The sequence below is a fragment of the Terrapene carolina genome, unplaced genomic scaffold (genome assembly GCF_002925995.2).
Source record: "Terrapene carolina triunguis isolate 2854851 unplaced genomic scaffold, T_m_triunguis-2.0 Scaffold67, whole genome shotgun sequence".
Lineage (NCBI taxonomy): Eukaryota > Metazoa > Chordata > Testudines > Emydidae > Terrapene > Terrapene triunguis.
In genome coordinates, this window is record NW_020664418.1 from 52,094,347 (window position 1) to 52,118,293 (window position 23,947).

Here is a 23,947-nt window from a genome sequence, read left to right on the forward strand (position 1 = left end):
GTTCAGGTCTGTAGTAACCCATCCCCTTCTCTCCTTGCAGGTGAGATCTCCATGGAGAAGGTGAAGGTGAAGCGCTATGTGTCGGGGAAGCGGCCAGACTATGCGCCCATGGAGTCCTCGGACGAGGAGGATGAGGAGTTCCAGTTCATTAAGAAGGCGAAGGAGCAGGAGTTGGAGCTAGAGGAGCAGGAGGAAGATTCAGCTAGTGACCCCCGTCTGCGGCGCTTGCAGAACCGCATTAATGAGGATGTGGAGGAGAGGTGAGCTCCTGCCCATGACAGCCCTGCCTTAGTCAAAGAGAGACACAGCAAGTAGTGTCAGGCCCACCTGCCCCTGAGATACCCTGACAGCTGTGGCTTTACGGTCACCTTTGTTATGTTTTCGGCAGTTTCTCTTTGTGAAAAACCTAGCCTTTGGAGCTGACTCTGCCGGAGTGCTGTCCAAGTCATTGTGTAAACTAACTGAAAATATGAAGAAATATATGGAAATTAAAGGTTATCATAACAAAAAGTTGAGAGAAAACTAGACTTTGCTTGAGTCAGTTGTAGGGATGCATTTTTCAGGTGTGTAACTTTTTGGAGTGTCCCTTTTATATATTCCCCACATCTTAACTAGAGAGATATAGGAAGGAAAAGCAGCCCTACGCATTGTCACATATCTAAAGAATTATTTAGGCTAGTGCAGTTAGTCCACAAGTTCTGAAAGTGACCATAAATAGTACAGCTAGCTCCTTAAGGTCTTAACATGGGGAGGAAAGCAAAATCTATAAAACAGGATAACATTCTTGTATGGAGATAGGGGGATGCCATGTTATCTGTCTATCTCAGTTAGGTGCAGTGAGTAATGTTTATTTAATTCACCTCAAGTCAGTAATTCATATCTATGAGGAGTAGCTGGGTCAGTTCTAGTGTTGCCTCAATCTTTATAATTGCTAAAGAAGAAGCAGGATCCCAGTGGAAGCTGCATTTTCTTCAGTGGGATGAACAGAAGTGTCTGTTCCTGAGCAATCCAGCTACTGGATCTTAAATGGCACCATGTAAACCAACCTTCCGAGAAGAAATGTTACTTTTTCCAAACTTTGCTGCTATAGCTCTGCCTGCAGCCCAGGTGCTCAGACTGTCAAGGAGACTAATCCATGGTTTGTACTGTAGCAGCCTATACATAAGAGCTATGATTGCTACAGTCTGATTATATTTAGGACACTGGTGGGTCTAGCCACATTTTTTAGTTACTTGAGTATTTGAGATTAACACACGTGTTCAGCTTGGCATGCTGAGATACCTCTTTGCTGTGATTCTTGGGGCTATAACAGTGGGGTTAGGACAGGGTCATTGTGGGGCTGGAATGGGTTGAGAATTCCTGGCTGGCTTGGATATGTGTGTGGGGACTTCAGCTTGAAGAGCCCCAGAGCATTTCGATGGGCTGTGGCCTATGGTCACTGCTTTATGGCAGTTGAATTGCTGTGAAAGATTAACTCTGGTGTCTGTGCATAGACTCGCAAGGCACCGCAAAATTGTCGAGCCAGAAGTAGTTGGAGAAAGTGACTCGGAGGTGGAGGGAGATGCCTGGCGCATGGAACGGGAGGATACCAGCGAGGAGGAGGAAGAAGAGATTGACGATGAGGTATGTGCAGAGCCATGGAAACATGCTGCAAGCACCAGTTCCCCAGGCTCTCTCAGCTGAGTTCCCACAGGGTGGGGTCCAGCCTCCTGCAGCTCAAGGCAGTACCAGATCCATGGGCAGATGGGACTGGCTAATACCTGGACGAATCTGAAAGAGGTTAAGAGTCGGTCTGCAGATGGTTTCGACTTGCCATTTGGGTTACATGGGATGAGAGGGAAGGTCCTCTCATGGATCAGTAACTGATTAAAAGATAGGAAACAAAGGGTAGGAATAAATGGTCAGTTTTCACAGTGGAGAGAGGTAAATAATGGGGTCCCCAATACTGGGTTGTGTGCAGTTCGATATATTCATTAATAATCTGAAAAAGGAATGAACAGTGAAGTGAAAAAGTTTTCAGATGATACAGAATTATTCAAAATAAATAAGTCCAAAGTTGACTGCAAAGAGTTACAAAGGGACCTCAAAAAACTGGGTGATTGGGCAACAAACTGGCAGAAGAAATTCAACAGTTGATAAGTGCACAGTGTAATGCTCATTGGAAAAAATAATTCTAACTACACATGTATAATGATGAGCTTTAAATTAGCTGTTACCACTCAAGAACTTTGAGTCATCGTGGCCAGTTCTCTGAAAACTTCATCTCAGTACACAGCTGTGGTCAGTAACAGAGAATGCTAGGGACTATTAGGAAAAGGATGGATAATAAGACAGAAAATATCATAATGCCACTATATAAATCCGTGGTACGCTCACACCATGCATACTGTGGACAGTTCTGGTTGCCCATCTCAGGATATAGTTCAACTGGAAAAGGTTCTTAGATGGGCAACAAAGATGATCAAGGATCTAGATCAAGGGGAGACTAAAGAGATTAGGGCTGTTCAGCTTAGAAAAGAGATGACTAAGGAGGGAGATGATAGAAATCTATAAAGTCATGACTGGTGTGGAGGAAGTGATTAGAGAAGCATTATTTACCCTTTCACATAACACAAATGCCTTATTAAATTAATAGGCAGAACATTTAATACAACAGGAAATACTTTTTCACACAATGCACAGGCAATCTGTGGAACTTGTTGCCATGGGATGTTGTGAAGGTCAAAAGTAAAACTGGGTTAAAAAAAACCCCGAGATAAGTTCCTGGAGGACAGGTCTATCAATGGCTATTAGCCAAGATGGTCAGGGCTGCAACCCCTTGCTCAGGGTGACCCGAAATCTCTGACTGCTAGAAACTTGTTGGGGAAGATGGGGTGTATCTCTCCAAAGCTGCCCTGTTCTGCACACTCTCCCTGGAGCTCTGGGACGGGCCACTGTCAGTGACAGGATACTGGTCTGGTCCAGTATGGCAGCTCTTATGGACAGGTGTCTCACTGCTGTGGGGAGGGCACATTGGCTGAAGCCCCCTTTGGTTTGCATGGTGAGGTATGCAGAGCGGTGGATCAGTGTGTGGCCTCTGTGCAACAAGGAATCAGTGCTGTTAACGCCAGTAAATTCCATCCATTTCACCCACTGCGTGAAGGAGTTAGAATGGACTTGGGGCCTCTGCCCCTCTTGGGCCCTGCCTGGGGCAAACATCCACCCCCACTCCTTTGCAAGAGACCTGGGGGTGAATGGAAGGTCAGCAGTTCCGTTGACTCCCTTTGGGTTTGGTGTGTGCTTCAATTAGGAGATTGAGCGTCGTCGTGGGATGATGCGCCAGCGAGCTCAGGAGAGGAAGAATGAGGAGATGGAGGTGATGGAAGTGGAGGACGAAGGCAGGTCTGGCGAGGAGTCTGAATCCGAGTCTGAGTATGAGGAGTACACAGACAGTGAGGATGAAACGGAGCCACGGCTCAAACCTGTCTTCATCCGCAAGTAGGTGGCGTACCTTGCTGTTGTGGGGGTGGGGATTGCTCCCACCTGAAGGAGGGCAGAGTGCCAGCCTAGATGGAAAATGCAAAGGATCAGCTGGTGCACAGAGAAGCGTCCTCATGTCCGTTATCATGTAGCTCAGAAAGCAACTGGTGCACATGCTAATAGCACCTCAGGTTCTATCTGCAGGTCAGGTGCTGGCTTGGCACAAAGATGCAGCATTTGTCTGTGGAATTGAGTGTCTGGGAGTGATCGATTCCAGGCAGCTGTTGTTTTTAGCTCTGTCAGTTGCGTCTGACCCTGCAGTGTACACAAGCTGGATGGGCTCAGAGTCTCTTCATGGTACTAGCTGTTACTTTTGGGTAGGTGCCACTCAGTGGTGATAGGGTGATTGCCAGTGAGGTGCAGAGTACCACAGGAAATGGTTCTCTCCCCACAACAGATCTGGGGGTGTGAGAGGCCACTCAGGATGCTGCTAAGGCAGCTGGGCCTAAAGCAGCACCAGACAGGTGAGGATCCCGGGGGCAGACACTGACTCCAGAAAGAGTGAAATAGCCAGTGCTGGGGTGGGACTTTGAGAGGGATGGGTAAGGTGCGGTGAGAGGGGGAAAGAAGCCTGTGATGGCCCCTCTGTTCCAGGAAGGATCGAGTTACAGTCCAGGAGCGAGAGGCAGAGGCAGTGAAACAGAAGGAATTGGAGCAGGAGGCAAAGCGGCTGGCGGAGGAGAGGCGGAAGTACACACTCAAGGTAATGGGGGACTGTCCAGTGGGGCAGCATATCTGGGGGAGAGGGTTGGTCTGCTGCAGCAGGCTCAGTTCGCAGCTTGGTCCCCTCTGCAGATTGTGGAGGAGGAGACTAAGAAGGAGCTGGAGGAGAACAAGCGATCGCTGGCTGCGCTGGAAGCGCTCGATACTGACGACGAGAATGATGAGGAGGAGTACGAGTCCTGGAAAGTGCGTGAACTGAAGCGCATCAAACGGGACCGCGAGGAGCGAGAGGCGTAAGTGCTGCCGCAGCCTGGGCTTGGGGTTGAATGTCTCTAGTCCCTGACCCAGAAGACAGCGGCCACCAGGGGGCATCTTCCCCTCCCCATTTCCTGCTCTGTCTAGCCACTGCAGCCTAAGGCAGAGCAGAGGGCACCTCATCTTAGCTCCTGGAGGGACAGGGCATTTGGTGCGTGCCCCTGGAATTTAGTGGGTTGAATTGCTTCCTAGAGCTGCAGTCTCTGGCCAGGGATGTGAGTGGGACAAGCTTTCTGTCCTCTGGGCAGAGCAGAGGGCATGGTGAGAGTAGGGCTGTCTCTAACGGGCTTCGTGCCTCCTGCACAGACTGGAGAAGGAGAAGGCTGAGATTGAGCGCATGCGGAACCTGACGGAGGAGGAGCGTCGTGCTGAGCTCCGTGCTAATGGCAAGGTCATCACCAACAAGGCAGTGAAGGGCAAATACAAATTCCTGCAGAAGTACTACCACCGGGGGGCCTTCTTCATGGTGAGTGAAGCCCTGCTCTGTGGCTCCCACACCTGGAACAGTGCATTCTGTTCTGGATGCCTCAGGGGAAGGATTGGTTTAAAGGAAAGATTACAAGGGCTACAGCTGTATAGTGGCAACACAGCCACTGAAGGGGGTGTGGTGTCAGGAGAGCAAGATGAGTCTGCTGTGTTTGAGGGGTGTGAATCCCTAAGAGGATGTGGTGTGATTCGGGCTTGACTGAAGGTGAGGTTACATTAAACAAAGGGAGATGTAGGCTGAACGTCAGGAAGCTTCCTGACAGTGAAATTGTCACTTGACCTCCTTGGGGTTGTTCTCATGCATCCACTAATACATCTCTGGTAATGACTGACAGATCTACCTGGATGTCTCATCGCTATTTGATCTCATATGGCCCAAACCTTCTCCACTCCCCCTTTCCCTGTCGTCGTCAACCCAACCCTCTTCTCTGGCATTCAGGCCCATAACCTGGGCTGATTTGTGTCTCCTCCATGTCCCACGCATCTTGTTGCTGTTTCCTCCACAACATCTCTAGAGTCTGTCCTTTTTAGTTTCTACCTTATACCTCAAGCTCTCCTTGAGGCCCTCATCACTTCCCACCTTGCTGCAGTGACAGTCTTCCCACGCTGCCTCACGAAGTGTTGGTGCCAGAATCCTTTGCCTTGTCTGTTCTACGCATGCTGTCCCCTCCAAATCCCTCCACTGGTGCCCTTCTTTTACTGGATCCTAGGCAAGCTTGTCACAGCTGTCAGAAGCAGAATCAAGTGGCCTGTTGTTTTGTCACTTCTGCCTCATCTGCCCTTGTCATAAACAATCCCCTGCTTCTGCTGGCTGCACACACTGCCCTTCCTGAGCTCATCCACAAAGCCCCTGCCTCAAGGGAGCTGTGGATAAATTGAAGAGGGGTCAGAGAAGAGCCATGAGAGTGATTACAGGATTAGAAAAACTGCCTTATAGTGATAGATTGAGCTTCTTGAGTCTATCTGGTTTAACAAAGAGACAGTTAAGGGGTGACTTGATCATAGTCTATAGGTACCTACCTGGGGAACAAATGTTTACCAATGGGCGCCTCAGGCTAGCAGCAAAAGATATAACATGGTCCAATGGCTGGAGGTTGAAGCTAGACAAATTCAGAGGGAAATAAGGACCTTAGAATCTGAATGGTGAGCCCCTTGCACACCCCCTTACATTTTGTTGTCTTGTGTAGCCCAGGACTCTCCCCTTATGCTGTCACCCTTCCCTCTAACCTAGTGTCAGCTCCCTGGGGCAGGAGGGTTGTAGTATGTTTGGAAAGTGCCTAAAAGCTACAAGAAACAAATGAGGTGGGAGGTTCTTTCCTTGGTGTATTTGCCAGTGGTCTGAATAAAGCTGTGAAATATGGACTGTTAAGACTAATCATGTTCTAGACCCTGGAGATGGACTAGATGGGACACAAGCCTTGTCTCCAATGTCTGTGATTCTGACATGAGCAGGGAAACTTGAGTGATGTTACCAGGACTCTTTGAACTATGCTGTTTGTGCAGAGTGTCCCTACCTGGTTTCCCTGGGGGTTTACTCTAAATGACTCTGCTGCATGTCCATCCCTCCCTAGGATGAAGATGAGGAAGTGTACAAGAGAGACTTCAGTGCCCCCACGCTGGAGGATCACTTCAACAAGACCATCCTGCCCAAAGTCATGCAGGTATGTGTGCTGGAGATGGGCTCATGGGGGTGGGGTGGGTTCTCAGCTAGCAGGGCCTTAGAGGGTACCTGTACTGTGGGGTGACATGGAGGCCTGGTCCACAGTGGAGCACTGGTGCCTTGTACTCTGAGGGTGCTGTAGGTCCTGCTTGCAGGGGGGGGTTGCAACTCACAGAATTTTTTTCTCCCTAGGTCAAAAACTTTGGGCGCTCTGGGCGGACCAAGTACACACACCTGGTAGATCAGGACACAACCTCCTTCGACTCTGCCTGGGGTCAGGAAAGTGCACAGAACACCAAGTTCTTCAAGCAGAAGGCAGCCGGCGTGCGGGACGTCTTTGAGAGACCATCGGCTAAGAAGCGGAAAACTACCTAAGGGAGTACCCAGGACAGTGTCATGCTGCCGACAGCAGGGCGGAAAGGCACTTGTCTGCCATGGGTCCTAACCCTGCCAGAAATCTTGCGAGTGCGTTGGGGCATAAAGTGCGCCTGCTTTGGCCAATTCCTTCTACTCTCCATTTGTTGAGCTGAGTGTTGCATTCTGTGCTCCAGCACTGAGCTCTCACCACCCTGCCTGGTGACCTGGGCGGGGCTGCACCGACTTTCCACCGGGCTCAATTGGAATTAGAGGAAAAGTCCATCCTTGCTAGGCCAGCCAGACCCAGCGCCGAATGTCTTTCGCCCCACGGGACTAGACAACTTCCCAGATTCCCACTGCCAGAGGGCAGCAAACCCCCAGTTCCCTTGGAATTAGCAGCAGGCTCCTACAGTCTGTTCCAAAGCATCTCCCCACCTCTGCACAACACCCCATATCCAGTTGGGAAGGCAGTTCCCTTTTGTTCTCTGGAACAGCTGTAACAGTCTCCTCTGCCCTATCTCAGAGGGGCTTTGAAGCCTCTTTCGCCTAGCCCTCTGCTTGGCTCTAGGCTCCCCTACCTGTACCGTAGGGTCTGGGGCTCTTCCAGGCTCCCAAGGCACAAGATTTGAGTTTTGATTAAAAGCTGTTTTCTCACAAGACTGGCATTGCTATCACTCTTTGGGGGTGGGAGGGGCATGCTGGTGGCTGAACCAGGGCACTCTCCCTTCTCTCTGTGCTATGGGTTTGCATAACTCAACTCAGGCCTCAGCTCACAGGAGGTGCAGGTGTAGGACACAGTTGTGCTGTGAGGTGGATGGAATTCTGGCTTTGAGGGAGGAGGTGACTTAGCAGCAGTTCCCTTGGGCCCTGCCTCCTACAGCTGTGTATCCCAGCACTGTTTCTGCTCACCCTTGGGGGGTATTCTGTGCCGGTGCCCCAGCCTTGCACTATTAGGCTGTTAGAGCCCCAGCCCACACCAAGCTGTCAGCGCAGGCAATAAACACACATTCCCCACGATCCATTCTTGGCCACAGATGGAGACTGAAGGGATGCCCTGTCCCTCCAGCAGCTATTCAGCGCTCGGGGGAACACACAGCCCCTAACAGGGCACAAGTTGAAGCTAGTGTTCTCTCCAGCCCTTCAACTCTACACTGCCTTTGAGAGACAAGCCCCTGCTGCCAGGATTGCTTACCTCACGCTTTGTAACAACCAGGCTTGCCCCTGGGTTTCAGTAGGGAGCTGTGGCCCTATAAAGCAGCCCGTGTTCTGGCCCTATGAGGCCTTGAAACCACGGGCAGGTTGATTCAGCCAGAACCGGCCCTTCGGTTAACCCCAGACATGTTACATGCAAAGCACCGCCGGGCTTCTAGCACTGTGTAAATATAGAAGCTTTAGAAGGTCTTTGCCCTCAGACCATGTGATTTTAGGAGCTGACAAAACAGGAAGATAATATAAAGTGAGACTGCTAGGCTTAACAGAGGGAAGACTGAAGCCAGTGGAGCTCTGATTAAGAACTAGAAAGGCCATAGCAGCTAGACCTCAAGCCTGTGAACAGCAGGGAGAGAAGCAGACTTGGGGGTGATGGAGCAATATAATGGCAGAAGGGAATAAAGTTAATATCAAAGAACCATTCAGCAGGGGTGGGAACGTTACCCCATCTCTCCCTTTTGAGAGCTCAGCCATTGTTCTCTGAAGAAGGTTTAAGTGAACGCTTCATGCAGAAAATGCTCCCTCAGCACTGTGCTCCCCACCCTCGTGAGCTTTACAGGCCAAATCCAATGTCTCTCACTTCTGACACAGTATCCATTACTAGCACAGCAGAGCCCCTTGTGACTCCGTTGTGTGAGTAGCCTGCCATCTACACAAAGAGCACCGTGGTCCAAGCTTTCTACAACAGGTGGGTGGTAGCACTCTTTCAGGCTTCTCAGGGCCCATTCATAGCTGCTTTATAAACTGTGTCCCCAGAAGGTTACGGATGTCTTTATTTCAATAAGTTAATACATGTAGCATCTGACCAGTATCACTCTGTCAAAGAGTTATTGGGAAGGCAGTGCACAGGGCAGGGGTGACTGCACAAAGACATGAAGTTCCAACAAGAGTCTTCCTCCCTCGTTCCCTTCTCAAAGCACAAAGTGGTCCAGTTGGAATGTGGTTAGTTGGTGAGGGTGATCAGAGCCTCCACCACGTTCCCCATATGCTCTCGCAGACTACGCTCTGCAGCTGCCCGAGAGATCTCCATCTCATTCATCTGCAGGGAAGGGAGCATAGATAAGAGATGCTGCACAACAGCAGACATCACACAAGAAAAGGGCTGGACTCAAGGCTCGGTACTCCTGCATTACTGAGGCCTCAACTGAGTACGAGTTACGCAGCTGCTGCAGAGTCCAGCTACTGTTCCTGGCTTACTACAGTGCAATACAGCAAAGCAGGGTGGATAAAAATCAATGATTAAAAAAAAAAAAGATTTTTTGATAAATATGTTTTTTCCTCCAAAAGCATTTTAAGGATAGTTTTAATTAAGATCCATTATAGCTCAAAGATATCTCAGCATAGAATAGGGATTATAAATTCTAATTCTATAGTATGAGACAATATATTCATGTAATCTTTAAGAAAAGTTTTGTAAATGAGTTCCAATAGTTCATGGATTAGGGACCCCATTTTATGGAGTTCCAGGGGCTTCTGTATAGATTATGCTCAATCTAGAAGATACCATCAGAGATGCTTAGTTTTGCAGTTCTCAAACTGTGGATTTGTATCTCCAGAGTTAACATGCTTGTTAAGAGCAACAATGCTTTTAAATAAATAATAAATAGAGGTGAGAAATAACAGACCTCAACCCTATTGTCCCTCTGCAAATTCGTGTACACAGAGTCAATCCCTTATCTCTCTCTAAAAGTGCAAAGTTTTAAAAAGTTCAATGAATAGAGGATTGTTGGGGGCGGAATAGATCTGGACAAGGAGAAGAAGTCTGGCGATAAATGTGAGAAGGGAGGGACAGGCAGTAGAAACAAAAGTGAAACTGTTTGAGCAGCATATTCCAGAAGTCTTGAGGTCTTTCTGAGTATAGCCTTCATTGATTTGAGATCTACCATACCATTCTCTCAACTAGAAGGGAAAACCTATAATGGCAGCAGGCCATAAAAGAGACCCAGTTTGGGTCTCATCTATCTCTGAGCTGTGAAGAATATGTATTAAGGTTATAACAACCAACAAGAATGCACTTGTATGTAGAAATCCATGATTAAATCGAGTCTTCCTGACTAGTGATTTAAATCAAATCCACCCTGCCCTCCATACTCACAATCAGTTCCAAATCTTCTTTCTTGATTGTAACTTTTGCCAGTTCTTTTTCCCTGTAACAAAAGGAATCAGAACATAAAGCACCAACAACAGGCTCCAGACCCCTTTTCCAGACCAACTCAGTCACAACTGTAAAGTACAGGTCTGTCTCATCTTACGTGGGGGTTCCGTTCCACGGTTAGCGCGTAAAGCGAAAACTGCATATAGCCAAAACCCCATTGAGTTCAATGGCGGGCGAAATCGCCCACACTACAGGTATAGTATTAAAACTGTTGTTTTTCTCTTTTTTTGTTTTTGCTGACCGCGTAAAGTTGAAATCGTACATGTTAAATGCACGTAAGATGCGACAGACCTGTACAATCAGAAAGCTTGCAGCAACTCCTTGCCAAAGCATAAAGCCACCAGTCCTGAGACTGGACTTGGACAGGCAGGAAGTTTAACCAGAAAAACTACCCTGGTCCCCTAGGCCAGTGGTTTTCAAACTTTTTTTCTGGGGATCCAGTTGAAGAAAATTGTTGATGCCCACGACACAGCGGAGCTGGGGATGAGGGATTTGGGGTGTGGGAGGGGCTTAGGGCTGGGCCAGAGGGTTGGGGTGCAGGGGTGAGGGCTATGGGGTGGGGGCAGGAATGAGGGGTTCAGGGTGTGGGAGGGGGCTCTGGGCTGGGCTGCGGCCAGGGATGAGGGGTTTGGGGTGCAGGATGGGGTCAGGGCTCTGGGCTGGGGCACGGACTTACCTCTGACGGCTCCCGGTCAGTGGCGCAGCCAGGGTGCAGAGACAAGCTTCCCGCCTGTCCTGGCATCGCAGACTGCACTGCGCCTGAAGCGGCGAGCAGCAGGTCCAGCTCCTAGGTGGAGGTGCACAAGCGGCTCCACGCGGCTCTTGCCCGCAGGCACCACCCACTCCCCAGCTCCCATTGGCCGTGCGGAGCCAGTGCTCGAGGCGGGGGCAGCACGCGGAGCCCCAGGGCCCCCCTGCCTGGAAGCCGGACCTGCTGTTGGCTGCTTCCGGGGTGCAGTGTGGTGTCAGAACAGGTAGCTGGGCAGCACCACTGACTGGACTTTTAATGCCCCAGTCAGCGGTGCTAACCAGAGCGACCCAGTGCCTTACATGCCACGACCCAGTACCGGGTCACGACCCGCACGTCGAAAAATGCTGCCCTAGGCCTCCAGAAGAAGATTCTGCATGTGCAAAGCCATGTCACCTATTACTGGACTAAATAGCTCAGGAACTGAAAGCCCTGGCTTGGCATGGGCCAGAACTGTCTGAGCTTCAACTCCAAAGAAGCTATTCTAACCTACAACAACAAATAAGGCTGATGTTTAATCTGTGGCTGCACTGGCCCCAGACTAGAGCATGGAGATTGCATCTCAAAGCTCTATACTAGAAAGGGACAAGAGATGCAGGGAGCACTTACCTCTCTTGTTTTGCTTTCTGCTCTCTGGATCTTCGGTCTCCAATCACCGACATGGCCTAGGCAGAAGAAGCAGGGAAGGTTACCTCCAGCATACAGAGGAAGGGGTCTCCCCACAGCCCAGGAAGGCAGCACAGTCACGTCACCATACACTATCAGGCCAAGCTGATCATCTTCCCAACACCCCCTCCCCCAGAGTCCCAGGAGCCACACGCTGCGGCCTCTAGTGCTGGACTCTCAGGCCACTGCTGGTTGGGGGGGAAGAGCCCCAGACTGCCCGGGGGCCCATGGCCCCAACCTCCGCCAGCTTCTTCCGCCAGCGCCGGGTTCAACTTCTGAATCTATTCCGAGCGAGCCCATCACCTGGACCCCGCCCCCACACGCCCCGCCCCTCTCACCCACACGCCCCGCCCCTCCGCTCGCCCCGCCCCCCTCCGCTCGCCCCTCCCCCTCCCTCCACACGCCCCGCCCCCGCCCGCACCGTCTCCAGGTTCGAGCTCTGAATCTCCTTCTCCTCCGCATAGTCCGTGACCCGCTCCAGGTCCGCGGCGCCGCTGTCGTGTTTCCGGGGCTTCTCCGCCGGCCGCCCCCCGGCCCCGTCCGCGCCGCCCCCGGCCCCGTTCGGCTCCGTCTCCAGCTCCAGCTCCACGTCCCCCTCCGCCGCCATCGCGCCGCCGGCCCCGGACTTCCGCTTCCGGTCACGAGACTTGGGCCCGTGGCGGCGGCGGAACCAGCGAGACGCGCCGGGCGGGACAGAGCGGCCGGGCGCCCCCCTCGGGCGGGCGGGGAATAGCGCCGCGGTCCCGAGCTGGGCACAGACCCTGGGAGCCCCCCTGCCCCCCCCGCTCCTGCTCAGCCCCGCGCCGGGCTGCGGGGCTCGGGAATTGCGGGAGCGGGTCCGCCCCGGCCCCCGTAGCTGGGGGGGTCACAGGTCATGAGACCCCCCCGCCGCCCCTCCCCGGGCACATGCGGCACCAGCCGGCCTGTCCCGCCCCCTCCCCGCCCGGGCCGGGCCCGCGGCGGCCAAAGACCCCCGGGAGCGGGAGCTCAGCCCCGGGGGCAGCGAGCTGTGGGCAATGGGGGACCCCGCAGCTCCCCCCCCGCCGCGGGGCAAGGGGGACACGAGCTCTGAGCCCCATGGATGGGGGGGGACCCCGCAGCTCCCCGCCCCGGGGCAGGGGGACACTGGAGCTCTGAGCCCCATGGATGGGGGGGACCCCGCAGCTCTCGGCCGCCGCGGGGCAGGGGGACCCTGGAGCTCTGAGCCCCATGGATGGGGGGGCCCGCAGCTCTCGGGCATGTCAGTTCGAGCTGGGGGGGGGCAATGCCAACCTCAGGGCAGACCCGGTGGTGTGTGAACTCCTGCATCACTGTAACCGTCTTACCGGAGTCCCAGACAGTCCCCGTGGGCACGCCGGCCTGTCTTGCCACCCAGGGGAGCCCGCCTGTTATAAATGGTCATTGACACCAAAAACCACAAAATATTCAGGTGGTTCCCACTCCGAAGAGACCAGTCACTTATCCCGGGTCAATTTGTACCTTAGATCTCAAACCAAAGGCAATGCTGGTAGCCTATCCTATAACAAACTAATTAAGGATTTATTAACGATGAAAAAGAAATAAAGGTTTATTTACAGGTTAAAGCAGGCAACATATTTACCCAAATGAGTTCAGTCTATAGTTTCTAGAGGTAACAGAGATGCAGCAATCTGTCAGCACTGAATGTCTTTTAGGGCTGGGAATCTCGGCTTTTTGTTTCTTAGCTCCAGCCCTTATAAGCGTTCAAACAGCAAAGAGATGACAATTATTCATGTCCGCTATCTTTATTTCTCTCTTCAGACTCAAGCTGGTGGGACGTGATCTCTCGCACATGACACCAATGGCGTCAACTTCTGGCGCTGGCCCCGCCCCAACTCCACCCCTGCCCCACCCCCATTCCAACCCCTTCCCCAAAGCCCTGGGCCCAACTCCACCCCCTCCCTGCCCCATTGGACCCCTTCCCCAAATCCTCGCCTCAGCCCCGCCTCTTCCCCACCTCCTCCCCTGAGCGGGCCAAATTCCCACTCCTCCCCGCTCCCTCCCACAGCTTGTTAGGCCGCGAAACAGCTGTTTCACGGCCGCAAGCGCCCGGAGGAGAAGCGGGAATGCGGCGTACTCAGGGGTGGAGGTGAAGGTGAGGTGAGCTGGGGTGGGGCGCTTGGCTGCCAGTGCGTGCAGACAGGGCTGGCTCTAGGCACCAGCAAAACAAGCTGGTGCTTGGGGCGGCACATTTCTAGGGGCGGCATGGCCGGCGCCAGAATGCCGCCCCTAAAAATGTGCCCCGGCCGCCCTAGCTCACCTCCGCTGCTGCTGCCGCTTGCGCGCCGCTACTCGCCCTCCCTCCCAGGTTTGAGAGCCTGGGAGGGAGGGGGAGACTCCGAGTGGCCGCGGCGCGGGCGCCGCTTCTCCCCCTCCCTCCTAGGCTTGAGAGCCTGGGGGGAGGAGGCAGGGCTGGGGATTTGGGGAAGGGGCGGAGTTGAGGCGGGGCGGGGGGGGGGCAGCCAAAATTGTTTTTGCTTTGGGTGGCAAAAATCCTAGAGCCAGCCCTGGGTGCAGAGCACCCACCAATTTTTCCCTGTGGGTGCTCCAGCCCCGGAGCACCCACGGAGTCGGCGCCTATGCATGGCACCTTGGCGGCTGTAAGAGAGTCATTAAGCCAGCCTTTGTGTTGTGATGTTCCAGAATGGCCCGTTTAGTCTTGATAGTTCTGGGTGGGCAGAGGAACCACTTTTCCTGCCTGGACTCACACGTTCAGAGCAGGCACTTTTTACAGTTATATGAAGCAAACCTTATGTTACCTTGTAGCGCAGGATACAGACATTGCAAGTAAGATTAATGCAGGCAGCAACTTACAAGCAGTTGATAGAGACTAAACACATTCTTACAAGTTCAACGCCCATCTTGAACAATATATGAGCTGCTCTGGTTTCCAGCTATGAATTTGTCAGTGCTCAGCGGATGCCTACAGCCTTGGCAAGGGCTGGTCCCTGGTTTACTAGCCCTTTGTCTCCTACTCTCTGGCAAAGCCAGCTTGCCCCAGTGTATGCAAACCAGCCAGGGGTGGAGCTGCCAGGCTCAGGTGTAATCAGCCCTGAGGGTTATTTCCTGGAGGAGCTATGCTACCCCTCCCCCATGCAGTAGAACACAACCCTACATACACCGCCATCAATTTCATACCGTGGTTCCATGGGGTTGCAATATCGGTCCCCCGCATAGGTCCAGTCTGATCCTTAATAGGTAGAGACCGGCTTAAGTCTTGGAGCAGGATGTTTACCACCCAATACTCCCTTTGGTTGCATTAACTAGGGAAACTGAATATTCTTGTTCTCCATAGAAATGCCCAACCCCCCTTTTATGCTTGCTAAATTCTTAGCCACAATGACTTCCTGTGGCCATGAGTTCCTCAGTCTAATTACAGGTTAGGTGAAATAAGTGGATTTTAAATTGCCCACCTTTCAGGGTCACTGGGGCGTCCCCTCTTTGTTGTGTTACGAGACGGGAGAACAGATGCTCCCAATCTCTCTGCTATAAACTTTTATCACGGCCCCTCTTGTTGGTCTCCTCTCTAGCGTATCAGTCCAGTCTCTTCAATCTGCATTCATGGGGCAATTTCTCCAGGCCCCAAATGTTCTCACCACCCTTCTCTGAGTCCCTCTAGTTCTGCTAGACCCTTTCAGCGATGAGGTGACCTGGGCTGTGCACGGGATCCAAGTGAGGCTGCCCCAGATATATATATAAAAGCATTAGAATATTCTCTGTATTATTTTTCATCCCATTCCTTCCACACCCAAACATCTTTGCTCTTCTGACTGCAGCTACACACTGAGCAGGGTGCTCAGACCCCAGGTCCCTTTCTTGCATTGATACCGGTAATTTAGAACCCGGTCAGGTGTAAGTTTTCCCTCCAGGTACTTTACTTTGCACTGATCACTGTGGCTTCGTGTGCCTGGTGCTGTCCGTTCCCCAGGCTGGAGGGGCACAGGGAGGGGAGAGCTGGCAATGCTAAGACGATTGTTGTAACTGGTTGAAATGGTGGCTGCTGACCCTGGGCAGGGCTGTTGGTCCTTGACCCAAGGAGCTGACTTAGTGACTATTTCTCCAGTGCTGATGTGGGACCTTCATCGGCAGCTCTCAGATGGGCAGTGTCGGGGTCCCTGTTCCACAAGGCTCAGCCAGGCACAGCGCAGGGGGAGGCCAAAAGAGGCTCTGCTCCTGCTGCCTGCATTGGGCATCTCGCGTGTTCCTTTGCTCTCTTTGTACTTTCTGTAGGTGACAAAGTGCCTCCTGCGCTCCCTGCCTGGCGTGTGCCCAGCAGCTGGGGCTGTCTGTGCTGGCGGGAGCAGACTCCTTTCCAGGGATTGCTAATCTCTCTATTTCTGCTGGGTAAGAGGGTTAAAGAGACTGATTTGGTTCCCAACTTAATCACTCTTGATGGAAAGACAAGAGTCACCCAGAGATCATGGTTGGGGGCGGGTCTACCAAGCCTCAGCCAATAACAGGTTGCTGCCTAATTGGCTTCCACTGTGGATAGTTTTCCAGAAGCAGGGAGTTGCTGGGGGCATTTGCCAGTCTCCACCTGTTCTACAGGGATGTGCTGTTAGCAGGCTAGTCAGGCCCCGACACCCCAGGACTGATGACCAGGAGGCTGGAGCAGCACATCTGGCATCTCCACTGGGGAGCTGGTGGCTTCAGGCCTGCAGAGGGGATGGTGGCCAGTTGCTGTAAGGCCCAGGTAAGCCGGAGTGTGGCCCCCTTCCAGGAGCCACAAGGAACCCCCTGCTGGTATTTACAGGGCTTGTCTCTGAACCACCCCAGGGATCACTGCAGCCACTTCTGGGGTGTGATGTGGCAACTGTTTTAACAGCCATGCAGCAACACTGCCTAACCAGTTAGGACTCACCCAAATGGGGTGCTGGCCTGGATGCGATGTGATGGGTACCACCGGGCAGGGGCAAAACATCCTGGCTTATTCAAAACTCAGCACCCTCCTACCCCATGCTGGGGCACGGCTCAGTGCTGGCTCCCAGGGCAGATCACCTGTGTGCTCTCTGCAACACCTGGGTTTGTCCCATTCCAACCCTGCTCTGCTCCCAAGATGGCGTGGCTGTGCTCGGAGGCGTGGCTGGGCAGTCTGAGGTGAAAGTGCAGGCCGCTCTGGAGCGGCGAGCGAGGGACAGTCACGTGGGTCAGGCACATGGGAGCAGTGTTTGCTGTGGGGATGCTCTCTCAGGAACCAGGTGGGGAGGGTCGTGCTGCCTGCTGGACACTAGCCTGGACGAGGCTGCCCATGATGGGGAGACGCGCCCCCCCCCCCATACACTTCAGGTTACACCAGATGCTCTCGAGCCTTGGGACACACGCGTTTCCACCTCTCTAATGCTGCGTGTCTTGCTCCATTGTCGTCTGCTTCCGTGATAGCAGCATCTTTCTCAATGGTTTATGTCTCAGCTGTTCTCGTCTGGTCCATCTTCCACCAAGTGGGATCCATCAAGGGCTTGTCTAGGAATATGGTACAACATGCCTAAACCACTTCAGCCTCCTTTCTCCAGTCTGCAGCCCAGTACTTTGCAACGCAGCAGCGTTCGTTGCTTTATCTCACCGCAGGTGCTGAGTATTCTCTGCAAGCTTCTCGGGTGGGACGGGATACGGTTCCTGAGGGGCCTTCTAGCATTCGCCAAGTTTCAGATGCATGTACCAGTGCAGGTCTCGCAAGGACGGTGTGGGTCTCTGCGGGGCTCACAGTGACCGTGCGGGGCTCACAGTGACCGTGCGGGGCTCACAGTGACAGTGTGTAATTTTATCTTGGTTCTTGGGTTCTCCTTCTTTTTACAAAATATTTGCCAAACTCAAAAAAGCTCCATTTCCCTTCCCAATTCTTGCTTCCACCTCTGTATGGAGTTGGCCATTGGCACTGACTGTGAGCCATGCTGTATTCTTCCCTGTCGATCACTCACGCCCCAGCCCTCCCCATGGTGTGCGCCCCCTCCCCTCCCCCTACTCCCCCGTGGTGTGTGCCTGCTTCCCTGCCCCCGCCCCAGTTTGCGCCCCCTCTCCTCCCCATTTGCTGCCACGGGAGCACACAATTCGCGCTCTCTGCCCTGAGGCGCTGGGTTCTCTGCCTGCCCCGGTGCCAGCTGATGCCTCGTGTGGTGATGCTGGCTGCCGGCACCCCAGGGCTGTTTCAGACCCAGAGCCCCAGCACATCAGGGACCTACCTGATCTCCTTTCCTGTTGGCCCTTAGGAGCCTGAGCCCCATGCCTGTGGCTAGTAAACAGGGCTGAGAACCAATCGCCTCCTTTCCCAGATGGGACCAGTGTGTGTCCCCCAGGCGTGCCCTGTGCCCCGGGGCTTTGGGGTGGGCAGCCAGCTCCAGGACTCCCTGGATGCACAGTGTGCGTAGGAGGATGCGGGTGTCACAGGCAGCCAGGATGTGCTGCTGGGGATGACCATCGCTGCTGAGTGCGGGCACACGTCCCTTCCCCCGGGCGTCCTGCCCGACACCCACTCCCCACCTGTCCTGCTCCACCACCCACCCCGCCTTTCTGCTCAGAGCCATCCAGGCCAGCTGCCGCGTGGACACGCCCAGTGCGATCTGCTGGGAAGGGGGCCACGTTCGGCGCAAAGGGGGAGCGCTGCATGCAGCAAGAGGTGCGGGAGTTTAGTGCTCCCCAACTCCGCCGCCCGCCCTAGAGACTGATCTTCCTGTCAGTCCCTCTCGTGCATGGTCAGCAGCCTGCTGCAATTGGCTCCCACGCGCTCCCAAGCCGGCTAGGTCTGGGCAGCGTTCAGGCCCCGTCTCTGGCTCTGCTCACGTGCAGACTCCCTGTCTGAAACCCTTCCCTGGGATGTGAGCCTCTGCAGTGACCACGACCAGTGCGGAGACTTCCCCAGCCTTCCCACTGCGGGTGCCTGGCCCCTAGGTTCACCCTTGGGGGACCCCTGGCAGGTCAGTCAGGAACGCAGGCTTTGCACAGGAACTTCTCACATACGCACACACCGTACCGTGAGACGGGGAATGGCCGAGCTCTGCAAAACAGTAAGTGACTCACCACAGTCCCTCCTGAGAGCGTGGGCCCTCCTGCCCTCTCTCCTCTAGCTGGGCCCCCTCCTTCGGGCACTGGAGAGCACCAGCCTGCAGTCTCTTCTGTTCAGTTCCTGCTTCCAGCCAGCTAGCTGCTGGGCAGAACCGTTAGACGTCCATGGCTCTGTGGTAGCAGCCCCCGACTCCACCAGTGCAGAGCTACTTCGTGGTGGTGCCCCTTGATGGCCCTATTTCAGCTGCTGCTTGTGTCACTTTGTGCCTCTGTTTGTCCCTCTGTGTGCACCGGTTGTCTCTTGTCTTGTGCTCCAGTTGTAGCTCTGTGGGGCAGGGCTGTCTCTTGTCTGTACGGTGCCTGACACCATGAGGCCCAGGGCACTGCAGCACGGAGCAATGGTAAGAGCCCCGGCAGCATGGAGGGCAAGGCTGTGGCTTACTTCACCATTTCACTCCGGCCCAGCATGGACACGGCTGGTTTGAGTTTGGCTGAGGAGCTGGGCCAGGCTGTCAGCCCCCTGCACAGATGCCAAGTGACTGTCCCAGGGTCACACTGGGAATCTGTGGCAGAGCCTGGAACTGAACCCGGGTCTCCCTAGTCTGAGGCTAGCACCTGAACTGCTGGACCATCCTCCGTCACCCCACAATCCTCCTTGAAGACCCATCTTCCCAGGAGACATCTCCCCATTCTGCAGGCACAGCTGGAAGTCCTTCCTGGACACGTTCTCTTGTATTTGGCTGGATTAAGATGTACTTAGTTGAATGGGCCCAGGTAACCAAGCGATCCGGATGGCTCTGTAGGACGGCTCTATCCTCACTGTTAGTTACCACTCCACCAATTCTTGTTCATCCGCAGACGTGATCAGCAGGGATTTTATATTTACATCCAGGTCACTGATCAAAATGTGGAGCAGCATTAGGCCTAGAACTGACTCCTGTGGAGTCTCCATAAAAACTCCCTGTTGAGCGACAAGTCCGTTTTGAGATCCAGCAGTTAGCCAGTTCTTAATCCATTTAACACGTGATTGATTACTATTGTATAGAGCGAGTTATTTAATCAGAATACCATGCAGTATGAAATGCCTTACTAAAGTCTAAGTACATTACATCACCATAGTTACCTTTATCAATGAAATGTAATCTCATCAAAGAAAGAAATCAGGTTTGTTGGACATGACCAGTTTTCCATAAAACCATGTCGACTGACATTAATTATATTTCTATACTTTGAATCCCATATCCGCGTTTCCATTATTTTCCCTAGGATTGATGTCAAGCTAACTGTCCGTTAGTTATCCAGGTTATCCCATTTGCCCCTTTTGAATATTGTCACCACATGACATTAGCACTCTTCCAATCTTCTGGAATTTCCCCAGTATTCCAAGATTTATTAAACATTAACATCAGCAGGCCAGAGATCTCCTCAGCCACCTCTTTTAGGACTCTTGGGTGTAAGTTCTCTTGGCCTGATAACTTCTACCGGGTATAAATATTTTAAGTTATTTGACATCCTCATTTACTTACAAATGGACTAGAAAATACTTACTCATATCATGTGAGGATGACTGTCATTCTGCTTCTTTCCAAATACAGAACAGAAATATGTATTGAACACTTCTGCCTTTGCAGTATCATTAACAAATTTTACCATCTCGGTCTAGTAATGGGCCTATGCCATTATTTGAATTTTACTTCTTCTGATATAGTTAAAAAAACCTAGTTGTCTTTAGCCTGCCAGACATGGATTTTTTTCCCCATGATGTCTTCATCTTCCTTTTACGAATTTTCTACACTTAATTTATTTTAGTTTATATTGATTGCTATTTACTTCCCATTTTTCCATTTGTTACATTTTGCTTTGTTTCTAATTGCTGCTTTCACTTCCCCTCTGAACCAGGATGGGTTTTTAACCAACGTTGTCCTCTTTCTCTATTGTCTTTTCGGCCATGTAATAAACTCTCTTTTAAAGAGCTCTCTATGTTCATTCACATTTTTCAGTCTAAATTTTCCCTCTCAATTAATTTCACTTATAATGTTCCTCGGCTTGGGGAAATTAGCCCCTTTAAAGCACCAAGTGTGTGTGTGTGTGTGTGTGTGTGTGTGTGTGTGTATATATATATATATATATATTTGAGTACATTCAATATGGCCAAACGGAGTACAGCCCCAACTGGTGTTATATATTGAATGTACTCAAATTATGATCACGGGTCCCTAGGCAACCACCAACTTCCAGTCCAGTGATCAATTAATCTGTATCCAAGAGGTCCAAACTAGGGTTGCTCCGCATTGGCTGCAATACCGTGTGTGTTAGAAAGTCATCCTCCATCATTTATAAAAACTCCAGTGATGTTTTACTAGTGGCGGCCTGAGACTCTGGCATGTCTCCCCGCCATACGAGAGCATTTATTTCCCCACATTACAGACAGGTGCTTAAGGAGCAGCCTGGTCTCTGGTTTGATCCAATGGTCTGTAACAGGTGCCCACCAGTCTCCCCAGCTGGGCTTTATTAGTGAGCACATTGATCCATATGCATTTGAGATGCCGTGGTCGGAGTGATCAGTAAATCTGAACAGCAAATGGTGTTTGAGGCAGAGTAGCCCCCCCTCCCCCCGTTACCCACTCTTGCCTTCCTGAGCAGGTCAGAACCAGTGATTTGAATGTTCCAATCATGCAGACATCCCACCAGGTGTCAGTGATGCCAGCTGAGTCACAGGCATGCACATCACTCATCCAAATCCCACTGCATCCCAGACCGGCCCCAGCCGCCTGGAAGGCGGATCCTGCTCGCCACAAGCCCATCAGTGGCGCTTCAGCAAAGACCAACTAGCAGCAGAGCCACACCTCAGGAGCCTGGTTTGCTGCTCTGGCCAGCTGGGAGAGCTCTCCAAAGTGTGGCTAGGCGCTCACTGCATCCCAGTGCTGCTACCCTCTGGGGTCCAGGAAGCCAAGGGGGTGGCCCCCTGGGGTTGGGCACAGTCTGGATCAGGGCAGGGCATAAGGCCTGAAGACTAGCAAACGCATCAAATCTCCAGGGAGGAACCAATGGGTGCCCATGCCCTCTGCCTGGCCCAACTGCATTGCAGGGGCTGGGTGATGTAACCTCTCCCTTCCCCTCCCCAGGCCACACTGCTTGGGCCTCCTGGTGGGGTCCATGTGGCTAGCCCCAGGGGGTTCCAGCCCATTCTGCATGCCCTGTCTGTCCAGGTGAGGGCATGGGGCACAGCAGGGGCTCTGGGGAGCTGCAGCTTGCAGTGAGTCCTGAGGGAATCTGGGTTTGCTGTCCATGCCCCTTGTGGCCAGGGCTTGAGCTACTGAGGGAGGTAGTTCTCGGTTACCTGGCCTGGCCTTCTCCACGGGGGGGCAGGGCCTTCCCCATCTCCTGGGCTCTGCCCACCCCCCAGGAGGTGAGTCTGGAAATCCTGAGCCAATTAGCAGCCCTAATCCCTCCCAGAGCGGGGCAGCCTCCCCCTGGAAGGCCTGGGGCAGTCAATGGCAGCTGGGGAGGGGGGAAAGGGGCTGTGTTCTGCTGGAGAGGCATGGTGGGGAGCTGTCCAGGGCAGGGGGTGGATGGGCCCAGGGCAGCTCTGTCTGGCATCAGCTGGGGGCAAGGAGCCTGTGCAGGCTTGGCCCTGCCCTGCAGCACTGCCCCCAGCCCGCCGGCAGGAACAGATGGCCAGGGCTGGCCAGAGCCTCCCAATCCCCCGCTAATCCCATTGAGGAGCAGCTCAGCTCGGCTCCCCCTTCGCACTGGCCAGTCAACAGGGACCCGTCCAGGAAAGACGCAGCAGCCTCAGTGCAGCCCCTTGGGCCTCTTCTGGGCCAGGACAGCCCCTTCCCACTGGGGCTGGTGCCAACATGAGCCGTCCCTGAGCCTGCCTCCTTGCCATCCCCGGAGGAGCAGCTGGGGCCGGGCGCAGCCAGCCATGTCCCTCACCCAAATGCTGAGGCGCAGCCACCTCTGCAGCTGCCTCGTGAACTCGCTCGTCTACCAGGTGAGCCTTGCCCCAGCACCCCTTCCCAGGCCACTTGTGATGCCTGGCGCAGCCCCATGGCCTCCCTCGGAGACGGTCGGGCTGTGGAGCCCACTCCCACTGGGGCCGCCATCCTGGGGGGCAGGGGCCTGCTACCAGCTTGGCCCAGCTCCCCACTTGAAGGCAGTTGGGGCCAGTGAGTCCGTGTCCACACAGGGCTGCCCAATAATCCCCAGGCCCGCGGCGCAGCTCAGCGGCCTCTTGGCGCACACCGTGGCTCTGCTGCCCCCTCAGCACCGCGGCGACCCCCAGAGCCCCTGTGGCCTACACCTCGCCCTGGGCAGCCGGGACGCAGGCCCACGGGTGTGACTCCGCTGTCTTTCACCCCCAGATCTGCTGCTGTTGCGGCCCAGCCCCCTGTGGCTTCTGCTGCTCCTGCTGCCCCAGCATTAAGGTGTCCACAGGAAGCCGCATCCTCTACAGCCTCTTCCACGTCCTGGCCTCCGCGGTGTGCTGCCTCATGCTCTCCCGCACCGTCTCCGAAGCCGTCAAGGAGAACGTGAGTGGCGCCTGGGGAGCCTGGCTGCTGGCCCCCGTCCTGGCGTAGGTCTGCTCTGTCCAGCTCCCCGGGTATGGCCCTGGCTCTGGGCCCGGCAAAGCGAGCCCCGAGGGGCAGGTGTGGCCCTGCATTGCCCCAGGCTGTCTCGGGCAGGCGGCTGATCCGTCCCTGTGATTTCCCCTCTGCAGGTGCCTTTCTATGCCCTGCTCTGCGAGCACCTCCCCCGGGGCATGGACTGTGACATCCTGGTGGGCTACTCGGCAGTCTACAGGGTCTGCTTCGGCACCGCCTGCTTCTACCTGGCGCAGGCCGTCTTCCTGATCAACGTGAGATCCAGCAGCAACTTCCGCGCCCTGCTGCACAACGGGTAAGAGACGCCCGTGCCACGGGCCTGCAGCCGGCCCCAGCGGGAAGGACGGGGGGCTGGGTCGGGGGCTCCCTGACCTCTGACCTTGATTGCAGGTTCTGGTTCCTGAAGCTGCTGATTCTGGTCGGGCTTTGTGCAGCAGCGTTCTTCATCCCTGATGACCGATTCCTGCAAGGTACCAACCAATGGACACGTACCCAGCACCACCCTGGGGCCGGTGCCGTGGGGCCTGCCCCACCAGCACAGCCAGGAG

At 53.8% G+C, this 23,947-nt stretch overlaps 3 protein-coding genes across 3 annotated transcripts in view; 2 read left to right on the plus strand and 1 right to left on the minus strand.

The window, feature by feature from the left end:
* Positions 1-45: 45 nt before the first annotated feature.
* MFAP1 (microfibril associated protein 1) lies at positions 46-7,642 on the plus strand. Its single transcript, XM_026648429.1, has 8 exons — positions 46-260; positions 1,494-1,623; positions 3,290-3,477; positions 4,114-4,222; positions 4,315-4,475; positions 4,804-4,963; positions 6,555-6,644; positions 6,836-7,642. The coding sequence occupies exons 1-8, from the start codon at positions 52-54 to the stop codon at positions 7,016-7,018; spliced, it is 1,230 nt and encodes a 409-aa protein (XP_026504214.1). The 5' UTR covers positions 46-51; the 3' UTR covers positions 7,019-7,642.
* Positions 7,643-8,964: 1,322 nt separating this feature from the next.
* On the minus strand, positions 8,965-12,386 carry HYPK (huntingtin interacting protein K). The gene is made up of 4 exons (XM_026648565.1): positions 12,200-12,386; positions 11,722-11,777; positions 10,305-10,356; positions 8,965-9,248 (listed from the first exon to the last, which is right to left on the minus strand). The coding sequence occupies exons 1-4, from the start codon at positions 12,383-12,385 to the stop codon at positions 9,153-9,155; spliced, it is 390 nt and encodes a 129-aa protein (XP_026504350.1). The 5' UTR covers position 12,386; the 3' UTR covers positions 8,965-9,152.
* A 4,004-nt stretch (positions 12,387-16,390) lies between these two features.
* The window catches only part of SERINC4 (serine incorporator 4), a 16,780-nt gene continuing 9,223 nt past the window's right edge, over positions 16,391-23,947 (plus strand). The window contains exons 1-4 of the mRNA XM_026648569.1: positions 16,391-16,489; positions 23,160-23,327; positions 23,516-23,694; positions 23,790-23,869. Coding sequence (XP_026504354.1) covers positions 16,391-16,489; positions 23,160-23,327; positions 23,516-23,694; positions 23,790-23,869 — 526 coding nt within the window. The remainder of the gene's footprint in view (positions 16,490-23,159; positions 23,328-23,515; positions 23,695-23,789; positions 23,870-23,947) is intronic.